The sequence below is a fragment of the Rhinoderma darwinii genome, chromosome 2 (assembly GCF_050947455.1).
Source record: "Rhinoderma darwinii isolate aRhiDar2 chromosome 2, aRhiDar2.hap1, whole genome shotgun sequence".
Lineage (NCBI taxonomy): Eukaryota > Metazoa > Chordata > Amphibia > Anura > Rhinodermatidae > Rhinoderma > Rhinoderma darwinii.
Window position 1 is genome coordinate 431,881,257 of NC_134688.1, and position 27,362 is coordinate 431,908,618.

The 27,362-nt window shown below is 42.5% G+C and overlaps 1 protein-coding gene across 3 annotated transcripts; it reads left to right on the forward strand.

Moving 5' to 3' along the window:
• Positions 1–4,617: 4,617 nt before the first annotated feature.
• On the forward strand, positions 4,618–24,461 carry PIGA (phosphatidylinositol glycan anchor biosynthesis class A). 3 transcript variants are annotated; one of them, XM_075854419.1, is made up of 8 exons: positions 4,618–4,690; positions 6,789–6,857; positions 11,300–11,364; positions 12,088–12,829; positions 14,804–14,936; positions 17,352–17,484; positions 19,429–19,635; positions 20,610–24,461. In XM_075854419.1, exons 4-8 carry the CDS (start codon positions 12,118–12,120, stop codon positions 20,850–20,852), a joined length of 1,428 nt encoding a protein of 475 aa, XP_075710534.1. In that variant the 5' UTR covers positions 4,618–4,690; positions 6,789–6,857; positions 11,300–11,364; positions 12,088–12,117; the 3' UTR covers positions 20,853–24,461. The 3 variants fall into 3 exon arrangements, with proteins under 3 accessions (XP_075710534.1, XP_075710532.1, XP_075710533.1); XM_075854417.1 differs by lacking the exon at positions 11,300–11,364; XM_075854418.1 differs by lacking the exons at positions 6,789–6,857; positions 11,300–11,364.
• The last annotated feature ends 2,901 nt before the right edge of the window (positions 24,462–27,362 follow it).

Here is a 27,362-nt window from a genome sequence, read left to right on the forward strand (position 1 = left end):
GTTCCTAACTGTATATAAAACACCTTATACATTATTTCAGGATTTATTGGTATTTTGTTCTTTAGGCCATGTGCACATGATGCGTATTACGTGCGGATCTTCCTGCAGCAAATCTGCAGCATAACTCAGTAACAGCAAAGTAAATAGGAATACAAGTAATCTCATCTGTTGAGGAATTTCCCGCACATAAATTGACCTGCGATGTGGATTTACAAAATCTGTAGCAAACAGTCTGTAATCAGACCAGGAAGAAAGCATCGGGATACATATATGGACTGTGGCACATCGTGGGATATTTATACCTATTTATCTTGACACTGAATTATTAAACAAATGAAAATACACATTCTGCAGCATGTGAATTTATCTTGTGTTTTCGTATCAGAATTTATATCTGTCATGTTTTTAGAAAAAAAGCACCAAAATCTGCAGAATAGAAACCGGACCTGTTTCCGTATCAAAATGTAAAATCTGCATCTAAAAATGCATCAATAAATGCAATATTAAGTGCAGATATTACCTGCGGAGTTACCTGCATTGGTCTGCGGTTTTGATGCGGATTTTCCGCATTAAATTACGCAATTTGTGCATGTAGCCTAAAAGTTTGTTCATTCTGCTTATTTTTTTCGTTGCGTTTAAATGTGAAAAAGAAAACGATTGAAGAATAACTGTCTTTCTCACAGTGAACCTATAGTGTGCCTATTTCACCAAGTGCAATGTCGAGAGATAAGTAAAGGGGGCAACTCATGTCCCCCCCCCCCTTACAGTATTTGTGTGTATGTGGTTGCCCATTTGATGGGTTTCCCCACTGTTGCCAGTTAGTCTTAGGTGTCTGGTGGGTCGCTGTGTGCAGCGTCGCTGCCAAGCCCTGCCAGTGTTGCTGTTCACCGGCGGCTAGCTTGCAGGAGACGGCGTCCAAAGCCTTTATGGACCTTGATTTGTGCACTGGGGCACAGTCATGCTGGAACAGGAAAGAGAATTCCGCAGACCGTATCTACAGAGTTGGAAGCTACAATTGTCTAAAATGGCTTTGTATGCTGAAGGATTAACATTACACTGGAATTAAGGGGCCAAACCCTGAAAACAGCCCCAGACCATTATGCCTCCTCTGCCAAATTTGACAGTAGTTACTAAGTATTCTAGTAGATACAGTTCTGGCATCTGCCAACCCAGAATGGTCCATCAGACTGCCTGATAGAGAAGGATGATTCATCACTGCACAGAACACGTTTCCACTGAAAAGCGCCTATTAGATTAGTTAGGAGATAGGTTATTGATAAACTGGTGACAGAGTCCCTTTAAAGGGGTATTTCCACCTTAGCCATAAATGCTATCCACAGGTTATGACATAAATGTCTGATAGTTGGCAGCTTTACACCACTCCATTCAGCGCTTGGCATTGTGCGTGGTGATGTAAGACTTGTGTGCCGCTGCTCGGCCATGGCACTGCAGTGAGTGATGTCCCGCGCTGTGGGTTTGCGTGATCTACCGCTTCGTAGCTGAACAGTTCTTACTCCTAGATGCTTCCAATTCACAATAATGGCTCTGACAGGTGACCGGGGAAGATCTAGCAGATCAAACTGACTGTAGCAAAGTAGGCATCCTATGACAGTGCCACCTTTAAAGGGGTATTTCCACTTTATTTATTTATTATTTATTTCAGTTACTTCTATAGCGCCCATCAACCCAGCGCTGCAAGGCAATAGTGCTAACCACTGAGCCACTGTGCTGCCCTAGACATTTATGGAATATTCACAGGATTTTCACCAGGCAAAATGGGTGTCGGATCTAAATATAGGTGCGAGTCCCGAAGCTGGGACCCACATCTATCAGACATTTATGTCATAACCTGTGGATAGCATTTATGTCTAAGTTGGAAATACCCCTTAAAGGGACTCTGTCACCAGTTTATCAATTCCCGATCTCCTAACTAATCCAATAGGCGCTTTGCTGCTGATAACTACAGTGTGATTTGTTTTAAAAAACGTTTATTATTTGCAAAGTTATGAGCATTTTTCTAAATATGCTAATGTCGCTGAGTTCGTCACTACAACCCATACTACTACCAATGTTATGGAGCTTGCATGGCTGTGTGCTTGATTTTATGCACCTTTTTGTAATGGGTGTGGCTGGAACACCGAAACTCAACAATTAGGAGGGTTTCCACATACTTTAGGCTATATAGTGTAAGGCTGGGTTCACACGACCACATTAACGTCCGTAATGGACGGACGTATTTCGGCCGGAAGTCCCAGACCGAACTCAGTGCAGGGAGCCGGGCTCCTAGCATCATAGTTATGTACGATGCTAGGAGTCCCTGCCTCTCTGCAGGACAACTGTCCCGTACTGTAATCATGTTTTCAGTACGGGACAGTAGTTCCACGGAGAGGCAGGGACTCCTAGCATCATACATAACTATGATGCTAGGAGCCCGGCTCCCTGCACTGAGTTCGGTCCGGGACTTCCGGCCGCAATACGTCCGTCCATTACGGACGTTAATGTGGTCGTGTGAACCCAGCCTAAGTGTTAGGGTATGTGCACACGTAGTGACCAAAAACGTCTGAAAATACAGAGCTGTTTTCAAGGGAAAACAGCCCCTGATTTTCAGACGTTTTTTGAGCAACTCGCGTTTTTCGCGCCGTTTTCGCAGCGTTTTTTACGTCCGTTTTTGGAGCTGTTTTCATTGGAGTCTATGAGAAAACAGCTCCAAAAACGTCCAAAGAAGTGTCCTGCACTTCTTTTGACGAGGCTGTATTTTTACGCGTCGTCGTTTGACAGCTATCAAACGACGACGCGTAAATGACAGGTTCTCTGCACAGTACGTCGGCAAACCCATTCAAATGAATGGGCAGATGTTTGCCGACGTATTGTAGCCCTATTTTCAGACGTAAAACGAGGCATAATACGCCTCGTTTACGTCTGAAAATAGGTCATGTGAACCCAGCCTAAAGGATCTGCCAGGCACAGCTTCTGTGTATACGCCCATAGGTAATCAGTCTGCACCTGAGTCTATGTCTGTGAGACTGACTCCATCTTCCACCACTCAGGATGGCAGGCTTAGGAGTGGGAGAGCCTATCACAGCCTGGCCAGACGGAGCTAGCTCCCGCCCTCTGTCTATTTATACCTGCCTTTCCTGTTCCTCCTTTGCTTGTGATTCTTCTCGTGTGGTTTCCTGGCCCAGCTACAGCTTCTACTATTTGATCCTGCTCCATACTGACCCTGGCTTACTGACTACTCTCCTGCTCTGCGTTTGGTACCTCGTTCTCTCCTGGTTTGACTCGGCTCGTTCACCACTCTTGTTGCTCACGGTGTTGCCGTGGGCAACTGCCCCTTTTCCCTTAACTTTGTGTGCCCTTGTCTGTTTGTCTCGTGCACTTACTGAGCGTAGGGACCGCCGCCCAGTTGTACCCCGTCGCCTAGGGTGGGTCGTTGCAAGTAGGCAGGGACAGAGTGGCGGGTAGATTAGGGCTCACTTGTCCGTTTCCCTACCCCCATCATTACAGTAAGTGGCGATTTTGTATTGAAGACCAGGAACTTAAAATTAAACTGACAATACACTTAGATAGTGTTCAACTGTGCACTACCGAGTCACAAACTGGTGCTGTCAGATCCCCTAGAATACAGTACAACAAATCCACTGTGAATGGGAAGAAAACACTACGGGTGCCCGCAATGATCTATTCATACTTTTAGAATTATTACTTTTTATTTGTATTTTTATTATAACACTCCCAAACATAAAAACTTTTAAAAACACACCATAAATACAAGGTTTGCCCAATAATACAGGTATAATCTATCACCCATGGCAAAATATGCAGGAACGTTTATATAAACACAGTCATATATATAGCAAAGAATAACAAATTCATGAGTAATAAATACATGAATAAAAAATAAGTCAGAAGGGTCATAAATGAACGGACCGGTTGAAATCTAACAAGCTCAATCCTTCTTTTCCCCCGTCATCTGAATGTTTCATGCGTTTATTGCATTTTGTACATGCGTTTCAGACATTTTTGAAGTTCTATGGAAAAACGTCCGAAAAAATGTCCTGGAGCATGCTGCGTTTAAAAAAAGCATGGTGCGATATAAAAGCCACTGACCCCAAAAACGCAAAAAAACAACAAAAACGGCTGTGTTTGTAGACAATCTCATTTTTCACTATAGACTTTAAACTAACATCAGGTCGCAGTGGTTGTGGGCAAAATAGTTATACGCAAAAAGACGGAGTGAAAAACGCCACTGAATACGCAGTGTGATGCCGGCCTTAGTAAACCAAAAATAAAAAGTGTCGAACACTAATGAAAAAAAAGAGTAGAAAGTTATAAAATAAATAACAAAATAAACATTTTAATATGAATTTAAAAAATAAAATAAAATGTATATATATATACTTCACATCGTTCTTCCCACACATAGAGACGCAGGTGAACGCTCAGCTGTTCATACAACCATTTAGCCCTGCCCCTTTTATTTCTGAGCCAATAGTATCTGATAATGCGGTAATTACAGCCAATCAGAATCGAGACGGTGTAAAGCCAATGAAGTCCCTCGTACATAGCAATTAGTGTGTATTGTGCTCTACGATTGGCTCACGTTTTGTATGGGGCGGGTAACCAGGAAGCGCACGGTGCATGTTGAGGCTCAGTGCCTGAGGATGTAGGGAGCTGTTTTCCTGTGGATCTGGTAAGGAAGCGCTGCTGTCATAGGACGGGGATGGTCTGGTCAGTGGTGTTGATGGCACGGAGTAGTATATACAGTATTATGCAATGACGGGGGAGTTCCTTCTGTAGCGCACCGTATTACTCGAGGAGGCTCAAACATGTCTGCGGTTTGTGCTGCTGTTTCCTTGTTTCACAGAATATGTGATCGGTCGGAGCTCGATAGAGGTGTATTGTGATTCCTATTGATATTGAGGGACTCCGCTTTATGAAAGGAGAATCAGCTAATCATAATATCCGGGGGGATTTCTCATAGTAACTAATGCAAAGGAAATGTGGAGCAGGTACCCATATCAACCAATCAGATTGTGGCTTTCATTTCTCAGACGCTCTTTAGAAAAAGTAAGCAGAGACCTAATTGGTTGCTATGGGAAACTTCTTTATTTAATGCCAATTTTGATAAACTTGTCCTATTCTCGTCTCTGAAAATGTAACACTTATAATTTGGTCTTATTTCATATTGGTTTGACTTTAGTCTCTTCATATGAGTACAATGTTGCATGCAACTCAAGGGCGGAGATTGGTCAAAACTGGTGCAAAGGAAAAATGGAGTTGTTTCCCATGGCAACCAGTCAGGTTTCTGGTTTCATTTTCTAAAGGACCTTTGGTGGAAGGTGGAATCTGGTTGGGCAACAACTCCACTTTTCCTTTGCAATCGTTCTGATACATTTCCCCAATATATTCTTTTGGAATCCCATCATAGATATTTACTGCATATCCATGGGAAATGCCATAAATGTATGATCGGTGTGGGTCCCACCTCTAGGACCTGTACCTATCTCCAGAATGGGGGTCCTGGCTCTCTCCATTTATTTCAATGGGAGTTCCGAAAACAACCGAGCACGCGGTCACCTCTCCATTCGTTCCCTATTTGGATGTGGTGACTGTTCGCCGCCTCAGCGGGCAGGACGGGAGACCCCCTTTCTGGGGATAGGTAAGTGTATCAGAGGTGGGTCCTGCACTTATGGGACATATATGGCATATCCTGTGGAAATGCCATAAATGTCAATGATGGGATAACCCTTTAGAATTGGATGTGTCCGGTGTATTCTCTGCTCCTATCAGCCAAATTGCAAAATCTAAATCAGGACATCTCTGTGTATGGGGCCTATAAGTGATCAAATGTATTATTGGAAAGTTTATGGAAAAGGTTTAACTATTAACAGAAGTGCAAATAAAGCAAATCCTGAGATGTCATAATTCTCTACTATAATCAGTAAGAAAACTGCATTGTAATATAAAGTTTGCATACCTAGCTATAACCTCTGCAGTGTTATTATGGGAATGGTTCCTTCGTTCATTCTTAGTCTCCGCACTTTCTTATTCCCATCTATTTCCTTATCAAGCTATTATCAGATTTCTGATTGAGTCGTGATCATGCTGGACTTGTAGTACGACATCGAGGAACTTGACAGTGTTGCCGTCCCTGCTGTTGTAGGATAGATCACACTGTTATAAAGTGACCTGTCACCAGGAATCTCCACGTTAACTTAGGCATCTTAGGCTCTGTTCATATGTGCGCTATGAATTCCGTTTTTCTGTTCCGTCTCCGTCATAGGAGCAGAAAAATGGTCTTCAATGCTGTGATGGATCTGTCACATGACCAACACCGGCAGTGTCCGATGGGTTTCTGTCATGGGTGTCCTTAATTTTACCGGAAAAAATATATTTTTAACGGGAACTGTGATGAATCCTCCAACGCACAGCCTAATAGATTTCACCACCCCAAAATATAAACCAGGCACCTCATCATGGGTTGTTTTCCTTGGATGTCCTAAATGAAAGAGGTCTGTCCTAGTGACAGAATCCATTTAAAGAGATAAGAAAATATGAAGTAATTTCTATTTAAGCAGTTTCCCAGTATTAATGCGTATGTAAATCAGTTTTATAAATGGCAGTTGCTGTGGCATGTTTGCGCCCACTATCACTGGCACAATCCAGCACCATCTGTTCTGCCAGAAACAGTCACAGACCTCTCCTGCAAGGCAGAGCGAACACATACGGAAACTGTAAAAAAAAACGGCAGAACTGTCTTTCCTTCTGACATTGCTCTCTGTTAGCAGCACAGCAGAACAGGACTCCGCAGGCACCGGCTTCTCCTGCTGAAGGTGCAGGACACGAGCATGGTTCTGGTGAGTTACTGGCCGCTGTGATGTGCCAACCTTTTCTAAGTTACTTCGTCTATTGATCATTTCAAAGGTAGAAACCACGTGAAGGCCATAATAATGCCCACATACGCTGTCACCGGCCTCGCCCTGAATGTCGGCATTCTTTCGAGTTACACCCAACTTTACCTGTGTATGCTGCAACAGCTCCAGAGATCTTGCATTGTATTCATGAACCAGTATGTTCAGGATTCTCAAAGCTCTAGGTCTAGCCCCATTCACAGCCTCAGGAAAATATCAGCGTAACATAATAAATCTGCTGCAGATTGTCAGATTTGCTCCAGGAATCCACTGACGAGCTGCTCCATTGAACTGCAATGAATTACAGTCTTCTGCAGATTTTCTAAGAAATCCACAGTAGATTTGACTATAGCAAATCTGTTACCGCAGTGTTTAATTTTGTAAGCATTGCTAATCTATGTTTTTCTGCAGTGGAAACCTGCATTTCACAGCTAGACAGCACTGGTATGGCTAGGGTGCAAAGCTACAGTACTATACAAAAGACACATGTAACTTCTGTGTGGATGGGTGGTAGTTTGTCCCAATCCCTCTTCTCCATATGAGGTGTACCCGTGCAGGGCACCTCCTCCGTACACAATGTTAGGAGCTAGGGGAGAAAAGGAACAAACACAAGTATCCTACTTTTCTCCTACAGGCGTTGTGAATGGGAAGGAACCTAAAAAGTGTTGGGTTCTCTTGGTCCAAGAATCAGTAGGGAGTTAAAGGGAATGTGTCCCTAGAAATTTTTTTTTTTTCAGTTTAACAATTAGTATTTAAGTGATTACACATTGTTTTAATTTTTTTAACTTTTTTTCACAAGTCAGGAAATATTATAAATTTAGATTCTAATTTATTACATTTCCATGTGCTGGCCACTAGAGGGAGCACTTCCCAAACTTGCAGCATGGTCACTGTGGTAAAGCAATCTCATTGATGTATGCTGCAAATTTGGGGTGGACACACTCTCCTCTAGTGTCCTCACACCATCCCCCCTCCCTTCTTCTGGCTAGTACCAGGAGAAGGAAGGGTTTGAATGTCTTGAAACCTCCTACACTGTGTGCCGCCATTTTCTGAGCGACTGCACAGTGTAGGAGGATTAGATACAGGGCTCAGCAGACAGCATCACGCGAACATAATACACACGAACATAATACACCTGATCCTGCTGCCGCCTACGCTCCTCTTCCTTGCGCCTTCGCTTCGTTGAACATATGGCCGGAAGCCGCGGCCGGATGTCGTCTTCTTCCTGTGCGTAAGCGGCTTCCTGTCCACATGAAAATGGCGCCGCATTTCTCTCTACGAACGAGCTTTGTTTTGGTCTGTGTGGGAGCGGCGCATGCGCCGTTCCCACACAAACGGCGCTTGCAACTGAGAATGGAATGGCTCCCGTTTGCATTCTCTATGGGGCTGTATGTGCCATATTCCATCTCTGTATGTGTCGTTAATCGACACATACAGAGATTTAAAAAAAATGGCAACCCCCATAGAGAAGTAAAAGTCAGAAAACCTTAAAAAGTAAAACATGAGAACACAATTTAAATAAAAATTTTGAAAACATTCTTAAGATCAATATGATAAAAAAAGAAAGATTAAAAAAAAAAAATTCATGACACCTTCCCTTTAATGTTGTGAACAGAGGTGGAGCCCATTGTGATCTTCTTTGCACACCTCTGTATATACAGTATAAAAGATAACAAATATAACTGTCTTGTTACTTGGCAGCTTGTGACAATCATTGTGCTCTGCTGTAATTTAAAACCACCTGCCTAATATCGTGTAGGTCACCCTCATGTCGCCAAAACGGCTCTGACCGTCGAGGCATGGACTCCACTAGATCTCTCATGGTGTCCTGTGTTATCTGGCACCAAGACGTTTGCAGCAGATGCTTTATGTCCTGTAAGTTGCGAGGTGGGACCTCCCATGGATCGTACTTGTTTTTCCAGCACATCCCACAGATGATCGATCGGATTGAGATCTGAGGAATTTGGTGGCCAAGTCAACACCTTGAACTCTGTCATGTTACTCAAACAACTGCTAAACAAGTTTTGCAGTGTCAGAGCGCATTATCCTGCTGAAGGAGGCCACTGCCATTAGAGAGAACCTCCAGTGGAAACACAACTTCCATGTCTGCACCCCCCCACACCTGACTGTATACCACACTCTACACTTTTATGTATACTCTACTTACTTTTTCAAACTGCTGCCTTGTCTGTGCTTTAAAAAAAACAAAACCTCAATCTTGATTCTAAGCCTGGACTCACACGAGCATGTTCGGTCCGTAAAGGACGGAACGTATTTTTGCTGCAAGTCCCGGACCGAACACACTGCAGGGAGCCGGGCTCCTAGCATCATAGTTATGTACGATGCTAGGAGTCCCTGCCTCCTCGCGAAACTACTGTCCCATACTGAAAACATGATTACGACCCGAACATGCTCGTGTGAATCCAGCCTTAGATTTCCCGAGCTTTCTCTTCCTCTGTGCTTTGTTATGAATCACATGATGTTTCACCACAGCATCACATGAGCAGCTAAATACCATATCTACATGCTGAGGGACACTGATTATAATTCTCTCTATATTCTCCTAAACAAGCTGAGAAACCATAAGTATACAGACAGGGAGGCTGCACTATATTCTTCTACATTATATCTGTAAGATTAAAAACACAAAAAATGGCCATATTTACAAATTGGGCAGGTATAATCCCAACAGGACGCAGCCAGGTCAAAAATGCTGCTGAAGGGAAGTGCACAGGTGCTTTTAAATAATAATAGCCACTCCCGCTAGCCTTGAGGGGAGTGGCGTGTGGTGCATGGGATATGTAGTAAAAAGTAAATGAATAGTGTATAATGTGCAAGTAGTAATAATATGTGTGAAATATAGGGGGCAGTACTAAAAGGGTCAGGAACGTGAGTGATGCATGAAGTGTGGGTGCAGTGTGTAAAACATGGAGGGTTAATGCGTAAATCATGAGGCACAGCCTATATAGCCTGGCAGCAGCCTATTTGTAACGCCATGATAGTACATAGAGCGGGCTGCCCTGCTTGCTATGCCAAACCGCAACACACCATGCTCTCCCAGCATTGAAGACCTGGCTGCGTCCAAAAAGTACTAAATATAATACAAGTAAACATGGAAAATACATGGGGTATTGGTTGTAATTTTGCCCAAAAGAACGCAAGCTCGCATATTATTACTACTTGCACATTATACACTATTCATTTACTTTTTACTACATATCCCATGCACCACACGCCACTCCCCTCAAGGCTAGTGGGAGTGGCTATTATTATTTAAACGCACCTGTGCACTTTCCTTCAGCAGCATTTTTGACCTGGCTGCGTCCTGTTGGGATTATACCTGCCCAATTTGTGAGTATGGCCATTTTTTGTGTTTTTACATTATATCTGTGTGACAGGAACCGGTCTAAGTATCAGTGGGAGCTGATGATAGAAGTTTCTGCCCCCCTGTGCAAAACTAGTGTGGTACAGGAAGTGCTGAAGCCTGTGATGGGTGACCCATCGATCTCCATAGACTCATGTAGAGAAAGCGTGTCACCGAGCCGGAGTCACACTGCTGCTAAGCAACCATCCCAGTCTGATATATAGAAATAAAAGCAGCAAGAAAAAAAAAACAGATGAGAGGCTGACACATGGAATATCCTAATGGTACACATGGGAAAGTTTTTCGTTTTGGCCGGAGTGTCCCGTTAAGGAAATATCTATGCCATAAAGGGGCGTACTAGGTCTTCAACAATGTTAACCTAGGTGGTATGTGTCAAAGTAACATCCACATGAATGGCAGGACCCAAGGTTTACCAGCAGAACATTGGCATTGACTTGCCTTCTTCCCATAGTGCAGCCTGCTGCCATGTCCTTCCTAGGTAAGTGACGCACCCAGCCATCTGCATGATGTAAAAGAAAACTGACCAGGCCACCTTCTACTGCTTCATGGTCCAGTTTTGATGCTCGCGTGCCCATTGTGCAGAAGGTGCTTTCGGCAATGGATAGGGGTCAGCATGGGTACTCTGACTTGTCTGCACCTATGTAGCCTCACATGCAGCAAGCTGTTATGCTCTGTGTGTTCGGACACCTTTCTGTCAAAGCAGCATTAACTTCTTCAGCATTTTGTGCTACTGTAGCTCTTCTGCGGGATCAGATGAGACGAATTAGCCTTAGCTCCCTACACGCATCAATAAGCCTTAGGCACCCATGACCCTTTCACTGGTTTACCGGTTATCCTTCCAAGGACCACTTTTGGTAGGTACTAACCACTGCATAACAGGAACACTCCATGAGTCCTGCCATTTTGGGGATATTCTAACCCAGTCGTGTAGCCATCACAATTTTGGCCCCTATCAAAGTCGCTCAGATTCTTAAACTTGCCCATTTTTATTTTTTTTATTTAGCTTCCAACACATCAACTTCAAGAACTGACTGTTCACTTGCTGCTAATATATCCTATGCTTGACAGGTACCATAGTAACCAGATAATCCATGTTATTCACTTTACCTGCTAGTAAATTATGGAAGTGGGGGACATTATTCCTTATACACACCTCAGCTGCTGTAAAAGAGGAACCAGGAGCTTCTTGTAAATTATTGATTAAAAACATAAACCACTTCTTCAAAATGAAGGGTACAGTAAGTGTGCTCCCCCATGCAGTGCCAGCCAAAGTGTGCCCCACTTGCTAATCACAACGCCCCCACTTCCAGCTGTAATACACCCCGATTTCCAGCCGCATACCCCCCCAAAAAAAAATAACTACTTGTGTGTTTCTTTGTGGCTATGGTCCTTGTTGAATGCGAGCGGCCCATCTGTTTGCATGTAGCCACTTTCTCGGGTGCTGTCGGCATAGGAGGAGTAACATCTTTTGCCTCTACAGACAGTATTTATAATCGGTTGCTTCTGCCTAAAGAGAGTTGAGGGGCGTATAATTCAGAGTATACATGATTTGCAGACAACTCCATGTGGGAGCCCCGATACAAAAATATACTTTTCAATATTATAATTGAAACGGATCAGAAGAGAAGGTTGGGGCAAAATGATTTTATTTCTAATTTTTCTCTTTTTGCTTTATGTGCATATCTTGTTTCACATTATTTGCAGGATATTACTACATAAACAGCTTGACGCGGGTATAGTTTGTTTTCTGAATGACCAGTACTAGGTGATTTATATTCTTTTGCTTTATAGATCCACGCAGTGAGTGGAGATCTCTCTACCATGGTTCACAGCAGAAGGGAAAGAAGCAAGCCCTGCTCTCATAGTAACGCTTTAAGGACTACAGAAGCTGCGCACGCTCCTCGTAGGACTCACATCATATGTATGGTCTCCGACTTTTTTTACCCAAATATGGGTGGGGTGGAAAGTCACATTTATCAGCTTTCACAGTGCCTGATTGAACGAGGACACAAGGTTATAATTGTCACCCATGCTTATGGGGACAGGAAAGGAATCCGCTACCTCACCAATGGTCTGAAAGTGTATTATTTACCTTTAAAAGTCATGTATAACCAGTCTACGGCCACTACGTTATTGCACAGCCTACCTCTCCTCAGGTATATATTTGTAAGGGAAAAAGTCTCTGTTGTACATTCACACAGTTCTTTTTCTGCTATGGCCCATGACGCCCTCTTTCATGCCAAGACTTTAGGACTCCACACGGTCTTCACCGACCATTCTCTGTTTGGATTTGCGGATGTTAGCTCGGTACTCACCAACAAACTTCTTACAGTGTCTCTATGTGATACAAACCACATCATCTGCGTTTCTTACACCAGCAAAGAAAACACTGTGCTCCGAGCAGCTCTGGATCCTGAAATTGTCTCTGTGATTCCAAATGCTGTCGACCCTACAGACTTCACTCCAGATCTACAGAAAGAGAAAAGTAATAAAATCACCATTGTTGTGGTCAGCAGACTTGTTTACAGAAAAGGTAAAAAAGCGACAAGATTTTACACTATTTGGCCTCATTCACATTTGCATTGGATGCTTTGTTAGGGGCCTCCGTCACAGATCCTGCCAAGATTACCAGAGACAATAGCGCAGCATTCTGCGCTATCGTTTCCGGAAAAACTACTGAAAAGCTGACGGAACTCATTAAAGTCAATGGGTTCTGTCGGCCGCCGGTGGTGTCCATTATGCAACAGAATCGTTGCTTCCGTAATTCCCTTGTTATGCCCCTCTGATGGAGCAGCCAACGAAACGACACAAGCTGGATGTGAACATAGCCATAGATGTTTCTTAGAACAAAAAAATGATTACATGAAAGGGGGTTTTCCCATCTTGAATTATTATGGCATACTGCTAGGATATGCCATAACATTCTGATCGGGGTAAGTGTGATCTTCGGGTCCCCCACCAATCCTGAGAATGAAGGGACTGAGTTCTCCCCATCTTTTCTCCTTCACAGCGGTGTTCACGTCCGCCCATGTAACATAGCCCCATTCAAGTGAATAGGGATTTTATGTTGCATTTCTCGGCACATCAGAAGAAGTTTCAGCGGTTAGCTAGCGCTGCAGCCCGTTCGTTATAAGGAACTATGGGGTCCCAGCAGTCGGATCCCCAGCGATCAGTAAGTGATGGCATATCCTAGTAATGTACTATCATTCACTGTGTTCGGAAAACCTGTTTAAAGCCGCAATCCAGACAAAAACATTTGTCAGCTCACTGGATTGGTTGTAAAGGTTCGATAGGTTGGGGTCCAATTTCCAGGATCTTCTACTCCGTAAAACTGTGATAAGACTATGTTTGAATGGAGCAGTGGTTGAGCGTCCATGCTCCCTCCTATGAGTGAAGGAAAAAGCCAAGCGGAGCGTGCTTTTGGCTGGAATACCTCTAAGTGTAGCTAAAACTTTTCAAAAAAATCTAAATATTGGTCTTGTGTTTTATTTTGTCTTCTCTTCTCAAACCTAGAATAACATTGAAAGTTCCGCTGTCTTTCTGCATCCTGAGAGCTCTCTGCTGCCCCCTGCTGTCTGTACAGAGAATTCTCTGCTGTGGTGTATTGTGGCAGATGAGTGAATACACCGTTGTTCTAGGGTCTGAGCGGAGTACAGACACATTACAAGTCATCCCGTGTTATATGTCAATTGACCCTCTGGTTATAGAACAGTTGCAGTTAGATTTAATGAAATTTACCCCTAAAATAAAATCGCTTGTAAATATTTGGTGATTGAGCCTAATTGATGGACTAGGTGTGGAGGAGGCGTCAACTCTCTGCATAACCAGGCAGAATTGATATTTAGGAATCCAGGGAAGCTGGATGACCAAGCCATTGTGCACTGAAACAGAACTAAACGTTAGAAAAAAAAAAAAAAACAACACCGTCAGGGCCAGTTTACACAGAGTTTTTTTGACGCGGAAACCGCGTCGAAAAACTGTCAAATGCCTCCCATTGATTTCAATGGGAGGTGGAGGAAAAACCGGCTCGTGGAAAAAAAAAAACCATGCCCAATCTTCGGGCGTTTACACCTCTGACCTCCCATTGACATCAATGGGAGGCAGAGAGAGTATCTCGCAGCGTTTTATGCCTGTGATGCTCAATGGCCGCAGGCGAAAAATGCCACGAAAATCGGCGTGCAGGCAGAAGAAAATCTGTCTCAAAATTCCAAACGAAATTTTGAGGCGGATTTTCCTCCTGCAAAAAACTCAGTGTGAACCCGGCCTCAAACATAGTTTTTTTTTTTTTTAGTTCTCCATCATAGATAGCAATGCTGTCTATGAAATATTGTAGATTTGAAAGAAAACAGTGAGTGCCGAGATTTATTTCCATATTGATTGAGCGCCATTGTCTTGCCTTGCACTGTGAACCACGGAGTGCTGACCTTTCTACATATGTTCTTATCACTGTTCAGGTGTGTGAGACTTTTCACATTTACAATTATTATTTTCATTTGTTATTTTTTAGGTGTAGACTTGCTCGGCGGTATCATCCCCGAAATGTGTCAGAAATACCCTGAACTTCACTTTCTTATTGGAGGAGAAGGACCTAAGCGAATCATTTTAGAAGAAGTTAGGGAAAGATACCAGCTCCATGACAGGTAAAGCAAAATGCATCTCTAAACTATGTAAAAATGTGTCCTGGGGGGAATAAACACACCACTTTTTTCAATTTCCAGCTGCAATGCTGCCTCTATTTCTTTGCCTTGTATCCATGGCCTCATAGCCTGAGCCTGGGAGGAATTGGCACCCAACTACTGAAGCAGTGCTGCTTTTGTTTTGTATGTGTATATAAAATAAATATATGTGTGTTTACCAGAATATCGAACCTAATAGAGAAATTGTTCTTTGCCATCATCGGAAACCCATTTATTGACATTGTTACAAGGAGACCCTAGTTAAATTCTGAATCTCCTCATCGTACGGCCCTGTTCACATTGAAACCGCGTTGGAAACCATGCCAAGAAACAGCCAATAACTCCTCCCATTGTGTTCAATGGGAGGCGGAAGCGTTTTTGCGACTGGAAAAAAACTCTTGCAGGAAAAAAGTGTTCTGCCCTTTCTTCGGGCGTTTCCACCTCTGACCTCCCATTGACCTCAATCGGAGGCAGAGAGTGGTTTTCGCAGCGCTTTTTGCCCGCAGCGCTCAATGGCCGAAAAACGAGGCAAAGACTGCAGGCAGGTCAAAATCTGCCCTAAAATTCCTGAAGGAATTTTGAGGCAGATTTTTCCGCCTGCAAAAAACTCTGTGTGAACAGAGCCTAACTGTTCAGCAGGGCGTACATATTTCTGCCTAATATATCTTTATGCAGTGTTTGCTAGATAGTGGGTAAAATGTTCAGCAATAGCCGAGCAACCGGCTAAGTAGGAAGTGGGTGACCAGGGCAGAGAGTGCGACCAGCGTGGTTACCTGCTAGTTTGTAGAAGTGCCGTGTCGCATATTATTGATGCTGCACAAACCGTTTCACATCTAGGTTTTGCTGTGGAAATATATGGATCACCAGATATAGGTGATTTATTGATTATTATTATTTTTTTCTGGTCAGGGGGTCGGTGTGGTTAGAGGTGATGCCAGCAGAACACAGGGGGAATTTACTAAGCTTAATATTCCAGAATTTTGACCCCATTTGTTCCAAAAAGCTGGCATATGTGCCTTACTGCAGATTTATTATGTGGTTTACATGCTTTTTGCACCTCCCCTAAACTGTTCTGAAAAGTCTCTAGAAAAGCCACGTGACATAGCGAAAATGTGGCATGGCCTGAAATATTGGTGTAAAGTAAACCAACCAAGATCTAGCAAGATGCACCAAATTTGTCATACAGAATTCACCACTGTAATAAATTTGGTGAATCTTCTGCCTACCTCGTCTAGATTTATCTTAAGTTTAATAAATCTGCTCCACGTGTTTTTCTTTAAAAAGACGTCTGAGAAAAAGAGGAGGTTGAACAGAGAGAATTCTGGGGCCATTGATAGACTCCCGGCTGCCATAACATCTCATCGGAACTCTGCGATCACTCGGGGGGGAGGTGGGTGCGTGCCCTAGGGTGACAGAGGGAGCCCTCTCACTCTGTCTAACCTAGATGCCACGGTCTGCATTGGTTGTGGCATCTAAGGGGTAAAACGGCTAGGATCGGAGTCACAACTTAAATGTACAGCAAGATGTTCAATCATCTTTGCTCCAGTGCTATATATATATCTCTATCAGATGCCGCAAGGGGTTAAAATGGGACTTGCAGCATTACCACAATATCCGCAGCCGTAACATGATGTTCTAGACTGCTGCCTGCTTAAGAGCACTTTGTATCCAAGATCGAGGTCTAACAGATGGAGAATTTTGGAACATTGTGATCTGTTCTCCATGCTTAATGAAGAAAACAATATAATGCGAAACAGCGTTCAGAACTGCAAACATCCTGGAGACATTTACTTATCACACACGAATACCAAGTTTTCCTTCCTCAATATTCGATAGGGTGATGCTAGACATTGTATGTCCCCCTCAAAATTACTTTCTGCATGAATGTAACCTAAATTGCAGTCTTTATCGAAGTCCTAAAAATAGAGGTCCCAGAAAATAAAAGATCACTCCAAAGTTTATACCAGTTTATTTATGAATCATGTGAACCTATAATTTCACGAGCTGCTTTGACTTTAACCAACGTTTACTGAACCAACCATGTCAGGTTACCATGCTTGACTGCTTCCATATCTCCCATCAAGAATTGACCTTCTAGTATTTCTTCTCCTTCCTTCTCACTGGATCATTTGTAGTGAACGAGGAACACACCGATGAAAAATGGATCATGTATCTTATGTTCAGATGCATGAAATCTATATAAAGTAAAAAAAATAAAAATATTGTTCTTGTTTAGTCCAGCCGGTCTCACTCTTATTCCAGATGTAGACGTGGGTCACTATTACACTAGTGGAATTTCACTGTAATTAGTTATTGAACTGATGGTTTTTCATATATATTTTGGCAGTATAAATTATTTTTTTCCTTAATCTTTTTTAGAGTTCGACTCTTAGGGGCTCTAGAACATCACCAGGTGAGGAATGTCCTAGTTGAAGGAGAGATATTCCTAAATACATCCCTTACTGAGGCGTTCTGCATGGCAATTGTGGAAGCCGCTAGCTGTGGACTACAGGTATCCTACTGGAAGCTTTCAGGATCTCAAAGGGTTGTCTTGAAATAGAAAGAGTTTATTTTTTCTATAAATAGTACAAATTGTTCCGACTGGTTTGGCAGCCCGAGCACATTCTCTTGCATGGTGTTTAGCTTCAATACCAGGCACAGCCTATACATGGATCAGAGCGACACTTTATATTGAGAAAGCATATATATATTTTTCTAATCTCGGATAACCTGGTGAAATTTTTGTTTTTCTAATCCCCAAACTATCACGTATGTCATGATGTTGTTTGGATAGGATATTCAAGTGGTAGCCATTTAAACCTAAAATGTAGATGTAGGGGAAATTGTCATTTGGAACAACACGTTATCTTATCTGTTATTTTTGCACTATCCTGATATACCTTACGCGGACCAATTATCGGGCAAACGATTGTTCATAGAAAGCTCGTTGCCGATAATTGCTCTGCGTAAACAGGCCAGCGATCAGCAGGCTAACGAGAACGTTCGCTCATCTGCTGATCGTATAATTTAAGAAAAGTTAAATATTATTTGTCGGCAGCACGTCTCCCTGTGTAAACAGGGAGACGTGCTGCCGACGTGATGTATGGGGACGAGCAATCGGAGTAACGAGCACTCGTCACCATACATAGTTCCTTGTGACAGGAGCAAACGATCGCCGATCAACGAGCTGTCAAGTTGATCGGCGCTTGTTTACACGGCCCAGGATGGGCTGTGTAAACGAGCGTCGATCAATGAGCTATCTCGTTGATCGGCACTCGTTTTTACGGCCCGTGTCATAAGACCCTTAGGGCGGCTTTACAGACTTTCATTATGCTTACGATTTGAACTTTTTCAACTAAATTGGATAATCGATTACAATAGTCTCAACGTGTAAAAACTCACAGCCAATTACTTTAAATATTTAAAATAGCAAATCTTCAGGGGTGCTAAAAATTTAGATCGTAAGATCAGCAAATTGCTCGGTGTATAGGCAATTGTTCAATAGTCTTGCAATTAAAAAGGGTGTTGCCATGCAAAAAACCGTCTATTAGCCCGCACTAAGATGATTGAGTACAATGTCAACTTCATTGCAATAACAAATAATCGTCACGTGTAAAGACACTTCCTTTGCGATCAGGAGCTATAATTGAACATGCAGTCAAATTGCTGAATCGGATGCCACCCTAAGGGTATGTTCACACGAGGGCGTCCGTTACGGCTGAAATTACGGGGATGTTTCAGCCTGAAAACATCCCCGTAATTTCAGCCGTACCGGCATGTGCAGGCGCTTGAACGCCGCGTCAATTACGGCCGTAATTGGCGCTGCTATTCATTGGAGTGAATGAATAACGGCTCCAATTACGACCAAAGAAGTGACAGGTCACTTCTTTGACGCGGGCGTCTATTTACGCGCCGTCATTTGACAGCGGCGCGTAAATATACGCCTCGTGTGAACAGACAAACGTCTGCCCATTGCTTCTAATGGGCAGATGTTTGTCAGCGCTATGGAGGCGCTATTTTCGGGCGTAATTCGGGGCAAAAACGCCCGATTTACGTCCGTAAATAGGCCGTGTGAACATACCCACAACCCCAAAAGACAGCGTAATGGGGACAATCGAATGTGTATGGTGCGACTCCCAACTTAACGGCGGGTAGAAAACGACGATCAGACATGTCACGGCCCTTTTGTTCTGCCATAGATAAGTCATTGGCAGAAGTGTCTGCAAGCTGCTTATACGACTCTCCCTATTGAAGTAAACGTGTTTGGCCGAACTGAGCATATATGTTTATGGGAGCGTTGGGGGAGATACCTATTTGCCGTGCTATCTTATGGATACAGCCAACCTAAGGAAGGCTTAAGGAAAGTAACTGGGACCTTTCAGAGAGAGCCACATTTTCTCTATCTACCTCTGTATATTGGTCACTGTTATTCACAGATACTTTGTTCGTATGACAGGTGGTGACCACAAGAGTGGGAGGAATCCCGGAGGTCCTGCCGGACGATTTCATTCTCCTGTGTGAACCCTCCGTGAAGTCTCTGTGCTCTGGTTTAGAGAAAGCCATTGACAAGTTACGGACAGGAACGTTACCAAGTCCTGAAACGATTCACAACACTGTTAAAACGTTTTATACATGGAGGGATGTTGCTGAGAGAACTGAAAAGGTGAGTTTATTTTGGAGCAGGTTTTGATCAACACGCCTGACGTGCTATTAAAAGTTCTTAGTGATTATTTTATTATATTTTTTTTGTAAGCTCCAGGGGTGCTTTTACCAGTTGCGTCTATTGAAAGAATAATGATCAGTCCTGTTACTCCGCTAACGCTAGAGGAGCCGCTCCGCACTAGGTTATTTCCCCTGCTGCGACGCATTACACAGCGCTCATTGTAACTTAAATATTACACCAGAAGTCCTCCAGCGTGAGAGCGTCTTGATATAGTATAGTAAAAGGGGAGTCCCGATATCCATAGAGAAGGGCATAAGGAATGAGGGCATCCTTTTACCGTTTGGGAGTTTCCGTCAGGCCAGGATAGCACAGTTTACATCACTATTATTGATGTGAAAAATACTGGATCCCCCCCGACTGACCCCATTAAAGTCTTTGGGGTTTATTTCCATCTGTTTGGAAATGGATCCATAAAAGCAGTGAAAGTTCTGTTATAAGCACAACCCATAACGCTAGTGTGAACAGAAACGTATTCATTCTGAAGCCTTATTCACTTAAATGGATCTCCGTTACAGTTCTCTGCCAACAGTTGGATGGGAGCGTCGCCTATGTCCCTTCAGTCAGATGATTAGCGGAGTCCCAGACGTTAAACCCCCAGTGATGATGAAGTAATGGCAAATCTTAGCAATATACAATCCCATCCTATGATGGGAATATCTCAGTATTTTTATCAATATATCTAAGCTTGTATGAGATGAGGAAGAGAAATACAATAACAATGGGGGGCTCTTAGTTGAAATGCTGTCCCCGGTGAGACTTTTATGTGTGTTTTGAGATGCTCAATGTCAGTGAAGTCATTTTATGGAAAGATCCCAAAATCCTATAATGTATTAAGATGGATGTGTTTGGTTCGCACGATGTCCACCACCTATTTTATTCACCAAAGCTTATACTTGATGGTTCTCTTTTCCTAGGTGTATGATCGCGTTGTTAAGGAGACTGTTTTACCTATGAATGAAAGACTGGAGCGGCTGGTAAACCATTGTGGCGTTGTCACCGGCTCAATCTTTGCCCTCTTTGTAGTAATTAGTTTTTTATTTCTAGTTTTCCTACGATGGACAGCCCCCGACTACTTGATTGACATTGCTGTCGATGCTACAGGCTCTAGAGCAGCTTGGTCACAACAATACTGTACTAAAAAAGACAGAAAAAAATAACCGTTACAAAAACTGAAAAGGATATCCTGCTCATGGAAACGGTCCTGATAGTCTTCGGGGGTCTCCTGGGAGGTGTTGCTGTATTACTCTTCTCTTCTTATATCAGATGCAGACTTTTGACCTGTCAAGTATTTTTCAAGAATCCACGCTGCTTACATGTTGCTAGTTTGTCGTTTCCTCCATTACGCATTTCACTTCAGACACTCCACGGTAACTGTATGGTAAAGCTGAATGTCTCGTACATCTCTTGCACTATTACCTTCTGCCTAGAAGTGCAATGTCTTCTCCATGTCCTATTCCACCCATTTCATACTGGAGTATTGAATAATGTGCAAAAGTTTGCAAATGATATATATATTTGATGCTGATCTTTTTCCCTATAATATATACACCCCCCCCCCCCCTCCCTTATTTAGTTTCAGGACAGAAATGTAATACCATATTTCTGTTATCTGTGATTGTCGCAGGCTGGTTATGAGAAGCACCTCTGGATCGGTGTCCCCATGATAACACTTCTTCCACTGTGATGTAAAGATTTTCTATTTGGGAAAATTTACTAAGCAAAATGTGCCAGAATTCTGTCATGATTGCACAATGGTTTACATAGAGTGCACCATTTTATGTTTTAAACACAACCCCCCCCCCCCCCCCCCCCCAGCTTGTTTTGAAAAGGGTCTGGAAAAATGTATGTATGTGTGTGTGTGTAAGACAATATGTGCTATGTTTTTTTTTAAAGGTTTGCACTATTTTTTTGGCACAAAATATTCAATTGTATTTATGCCAGCTGTGAAGTGGCATAGGGACTAGTGTCTTACATGACTATAGAGTAAGTTTATCATGCCATGAATGCCATTTTGATAAATATGGCACCATGCATCCTACAACAGTATTGATCCCCCTATCTCCATGCTGCTTTTCAGTATAGGATATAGACATTGATGTGGGTAGTGATATTTTTAATGCCATGTCCTCATGACAACTCACCAGAGCACAGGGGAGGGGGAGTGTTGTCATGGGGCAAAGGCAGAGAATCTATTCTAAGGCCCTGTTTACACAGTTTTTTGGGTTTTTTTTTGTTTGCAGGCAGAATAAATCTGCCTCAAAATTTCTACAGGTATTTTGAGGCAGATTTTGACCTGCCTGCAATTTCTGGCCACAATCTTTGCGGCGTCTTACACCCACGGTTATTGAGCCCTGCGGGCAAAAAGAAAATGCTCTCTCTGCCTCCCATTGACTTCAATAGGTCAGAAGTGGAACTGCAGAAAGAAAGAGCCTGCCGGTTTGTTTTATTTACCGGAAGCAGCTTAAAGCCGCAGCGAAAAAAAAAATCAATGGGAGACCGTTTCAGATATTTTTTTGGCACTGATTCCGATGTGGTTTCCGCGTCAAAATCAGAGTAAAAAAACCTCTGTGTGAACTGGGCCTGATATTCCTCCTCTAGGTTTAGCTGTTGATAATATGGCCTAGTAAAATAGTATTTGGTATGTACGGTTTACAACTCCCAAGTTATACAGAGTCCTAACACAGCTGCCATAGAAATGTAGAGGCTTACTGTACATCTGTATAGTATTGTCCTCTAAGGCCCCATTCACACGAACGTGTTTTTGCGGCCGCAATTCCCCCGAAAATCCACGGGAGAATTGCGGCCCTATTCATTTTTATGGGGCCATGCACACGACCGTAGTTTTTACGGTCCGTGCATGGCCCGGGAGCCCGCACCGCAGAAAGAACGGACCTGTCTTATTACGGCCGTGTTCTGCCGTCCGGGCTCATTGAAAATAATGGCCTCGGCCATGTACATTGCCCGTGATTTGCGGGCGGCTCGCGGCTGACCGTCCGCAGCCGGCCGACCCGAAAATCACGGCCGTGCACACGGCTACGGTCGTGTGCATGAGGCCTAAAAGCATTGGCATTTGGCTGCTGCCAATCACTCTATAATACAGAGATGCAGGGCCTCCGAGTGCCATTATACAGCCTCCTGTACACCGCTTTGCTGTGTGCATTAAGCCAAAAGATCTATTTCTATCCCTCTTATATTGTATGAAGAAGCTGTGTCTACTCCCTAGTTTTTGCGGTTAGCCATGATTTTGAACATACTGTAACAGTATACATATATTACTCGTCCCCAAGGAGGGGATCTTGGGGTCTGCTGCATGCAGGGATGTTTTATTTACATATACTCGCTGCACTCTCATCTGATTGTTTCTAAAGACCGGAAACGCACATTAAAATAGGCAGGTATAGCGTCCTCCTAGACAAGCGATGTGGACATTCGACTAAATCCAATCCCGTTCTTGGCCCCAAATGTTATGGCTGCCCCATGATATGTGCCCCTCCCCAGTGATGTCTGGAGTTGGGGTAATTTTAGATTGTCTAAGGAAAATGGCCCACTTGCACTGAATTACAATGGTTTGGATGACCACCTACTCAATGGGCTGCTTCACAGAAACGCGTGTTTACTAATGGAGGTCTTCAAAGGGTTCAAGCTTCTTACACTCCTATTACTTACACTAAAACCAAAAGCCTGTGTATGTGTTACCTTTTATATAATGTACTGATCTTACTAGTGATCATTGAAGTGATAAAAGCCATGTTTATACAAAGAGGTTTATACATGCCATGTATATTATATTACATTTTGCACTGTTACTCTTCAAGGGATCTATACCAGTGATATAATAATATTCAGGATACATAGATATTTATTGATAAATTGCATCGACATGTTTTTTTAAATTTAGCTATAGGGTTAAAAAATATCAGACCATGGTGACTGTGGAATCCAGGTATTAAAATAAGATATTGTTTTCTGACATGATGGGATTTTATTATGTAAACGCACTGTAATACTTCTAGATATGGTACCATTATCATGTCAAAATATTTATCCTGTTTTTTCCCCCATTTACCTTTTTATTCCATCATTACACGGGATGCATTCGCTCTCCTGACATGTCTGTTAGTAAATTCTTGTGTTTCCCATTAAATAACTCTGTAGTATCTTTTCTTAGAAATCTGCTCTGGGGTTCGTGTTTCTTTCGGAAATCATTTTATTTCCTGCATAAGAATATTAAATTCTAGTTCTCACGAAGGCTCTGTTCACATCTGCCACCTGATTTTCTGTTTGTAATGGATACAAGGACGCAGTGCTGGATCGGTCGTATGAAGTATAACACTGGCACCCAATGGACACCAATGGCATTTAAAACCTTATTGAGCCTCCTACCCAGATATGAACAGAGGAATACATTATATATTCTAAGCTACTACATAGAGAGTCATTAATTTTGATTTTCTATCTAGCACCCTATGCAATTTAAACAAAGTGCCACATATGTAAATCTGCCGATGTGAAAAGTCCTTTTGAACCAGATTTAATATTCGTATTTTCCAATGTTTAGCTACATAGTTGGAGGCTCTGTCCATTCTCCAGAACCAGGCGGCTTATTTGTTGTAATAATGGTTTGCTAATCTTATCTCCTGAATCAGTGTGATACCCAACCCATTCATAATTTTTTTGTCTATTGGATTTTTTTTAGTTTTAAATTTGTTTAAACAATTCTGTTTTGTTAGGCTATATGAGCAGTGTAATAAAACAATATAAGAATTCCTGTTTGTTATTAATGTGTTAATTCTGTGGGCTTTAATTAGACTTTTCCATAATCTACACACCGTGCCAAATCATGCAGTCTATTTAGGTATTAAAAACATACGGCTTTACAGAACACAGTTGGCATTGTGTATCAAAAACTGAGAAGTGCAAAGTGGTTTAGTTGCCCATTGAAATTTTCATCTATCGGATTGAAGGAATGTGACCAGTTAATAAGTTAGTCAAAGTCATTGGTATTAGGCTGTGTTCACATCAACGTCTGGTTCCGTTCGAACTTTCCGTCGGAGGAACCGATGAACGGAAACCATAGCTTCCTTTTGCATTACCGTTAATTTCAATGGTAATTCTTCAGTTGCAGTTGGTTTCCGTTTTCCGTAAAGTTTTTTTGGCGGAAACATTAGTGTAGTTGACTATGCTGTTCCTCTGACGGAAAGGTCGAACGCAAGCCCAACACTGAGGTGAACATGCCCATAGCTGACATTTATCTATGGTTATGGCCATCGTGTATACATATGTATCATGTGGGGCAAAGCCTGCTAAATTGCTACAACGGATGCATATGCATTGCCAATCCTTCTCATCTATCGTGATGTTCAAACCAATGATATGTCCCATCTGATAGGAACATTGCATGACATTACAATAATATCAGTTTCTTAAGACAGGAACTGAGCCTGACCACCTAAGAGAACTAAGTAGTTGTACAGGTCATGACAAATTATGTGATACATTTTATTGTAACTGTGTAAAAAGTACAAATATACCTGTTCAGAGGTGCATTGTCTAAAATCAAACAGAACTGTAATATGAGTATTTCCCTGATTATAATGTTTGCAAAATCACTCCCTGGAAGCGGGATGAAATGGAAGATTGATTTGAAGCTGCTGAGGAATTCCCATCACCCACTGTTCCTCTTAGATCTTGTCTGCCATTTACAACAGCCCGCAGCTAGCCTATGGGGCACAAGTTAGTTATAGCATAATCAAGTAGAGCATATGAATGTGTCCTTGCAATGGAAATTTAAACTCTATTTGAGGTTTCTCTACTGGAAGCTCTAAGTAGTGCAGGTTAAATTTTAATATTGATAAAATGATCTCCAAAGGGGTATACCAGATGACGACATTTTTCACCTATCCACTCTATAGGTAAGTGCTAGATCAAAGGTCTTACCACCCAGGGTCCCACCACCCAGGGTCTCTCCCCCCCAGTCGGAAAAGGGTGTCTGGGAGGAGTTTGAATGGAGCGTTGCCGCTCCATTCAAAGTCTATGTGGCTACTGAAAAACAGCTGACCCAACCGATCAAGTACTGTATTTATCACCTATCCAGTGGATGCGGGAAAAATGCTGTAGGCTGGAATACCCCTTTTATTATTAAAGGGGTTTTGCCACCAGAAGTGATGACATATTCCCTAGGATATACACCATCGCTTCCTTATCAGTGGGGAGTGTGACGGCCGGGACCCTTAGGGTATGTTCACACGGCCTATTTACGGACGTAATTCGGGCGTTTTTGCCCCGAATTACATCTGAAAATAGCGCCTCAATAGCGCTGACAAACATCTGCCCATTGAAAGCAATGGGCAGACGTTTGTCTGTTCACACGAGGCGTATATTTACGCGCCGCTGTCAAATGACGGCGCGTAAATAGACGCCCGCGTAGAAGAAGTGACCTGTCACTTCTTTGGCCGTAATTGGAGCCGCTATTCATTGACTCCAATGAATAGCAGTGCTAATTACGGCCGTAATTGACGCGGCGTTCAAGCGCCTGCACATGCCGGTACGGCTGAAATTACGGGGATGTTTTCAGGCTGAAACATCCCCGTAATTTCAGCCGTTACGGACCCCCGCCGTGTGAACATACCCTTACTGAGCCTCATAAATGAAGATTTGAACTACTACTTAAGCGCTGCAGCGCCTTGTCAGAGTAATTCGTATAAATAAAATGACTGCATTATATTGTTTGAGATATGTATTAGATATGTTTTTAATCTCTTCAATTAATGTATTCCCTATCATCTAAGATTGGGTAAAGATGACATCATCTGGCATTCCAAACTAATGGATTATTAGGAAGAAAGCCATTACCTTATATGGAAGTATTCTTGGGTGTATACCTATATGTACTTGGCATCATCTATTAATTGGTGTTAAGTGAGAGCATGAAACTATAAATAAAGGCTCCGTCCACAGCCATTTTAGATTTTCGTGACATCAAACCATTGTATGTGCAATTTTTCCTGCTCGGTCATATTTACAAAAATGACCGATCGGGAGAGTTTGAACATACAATGGTTTGATGTACAGAAATTCTAAAATGGCTGTGGACGGAGCCTTTATTTATAGGTTCATGCTCTCACTTAAAACACGTTAACCAATCAGATGATGCCAAGTACATATAGGTATACCCCCAAAAATACTTCCATATAAGGTAATGACTTTCTTCCTAGTATGAATCCTGGTATCCATTAGTTTGGAATGCCAGATGATGTGCTATTTACAGTATATTAAATGAATGTATTCCCTATCATCTAAGAGAAGATTAAAAACGTATCTCAAACAATATAATGCAGTCATTTTATTTATATGAATTACTCCTGACAGCGCCCCTCTTTTTTTTTTTTTTTTTACAAAATACTGCATCCAACTATTCTTTATGGGACCTGATGCTCCCTGAAGGTAAAAACTTGGATCCTCCTCTCCCTTCCTAACCTAGTATAGTGGCCATTAGATTGGGGAATCTACCTATCATGAGTTAGAGCTGAAACTGGTATATCACGGATAGCCATATAAACAGAGGGATCATCAAACTTTTCTTGAGATCCTTTCCCACAGATCATCTATAAATCCATTTACCTAAGAGTGGGGTGTTCCTGGCCACACAAATCTATCCCTAATTATCT

Bases quoted from the DNA above. Each gene is read 5' to 3' on its own strand.
- PIGA (XM_075854417.1), top strand. The intron at 14,937-17,351 runs GTAAAGCAAAAT...AATCTTTTTTAG, and splicing joins AGATACCAGCTCCATGACAG to AGTTCGACTCTTAGGGGCTC. The intron at 19,636-20,609 runs GTGAGTTTATTT...CTCTTTTCCTAG, and splicing joins TTGCTGAGAGAACTGAAAAG to GTGTATGATCGCGTTGTTAA.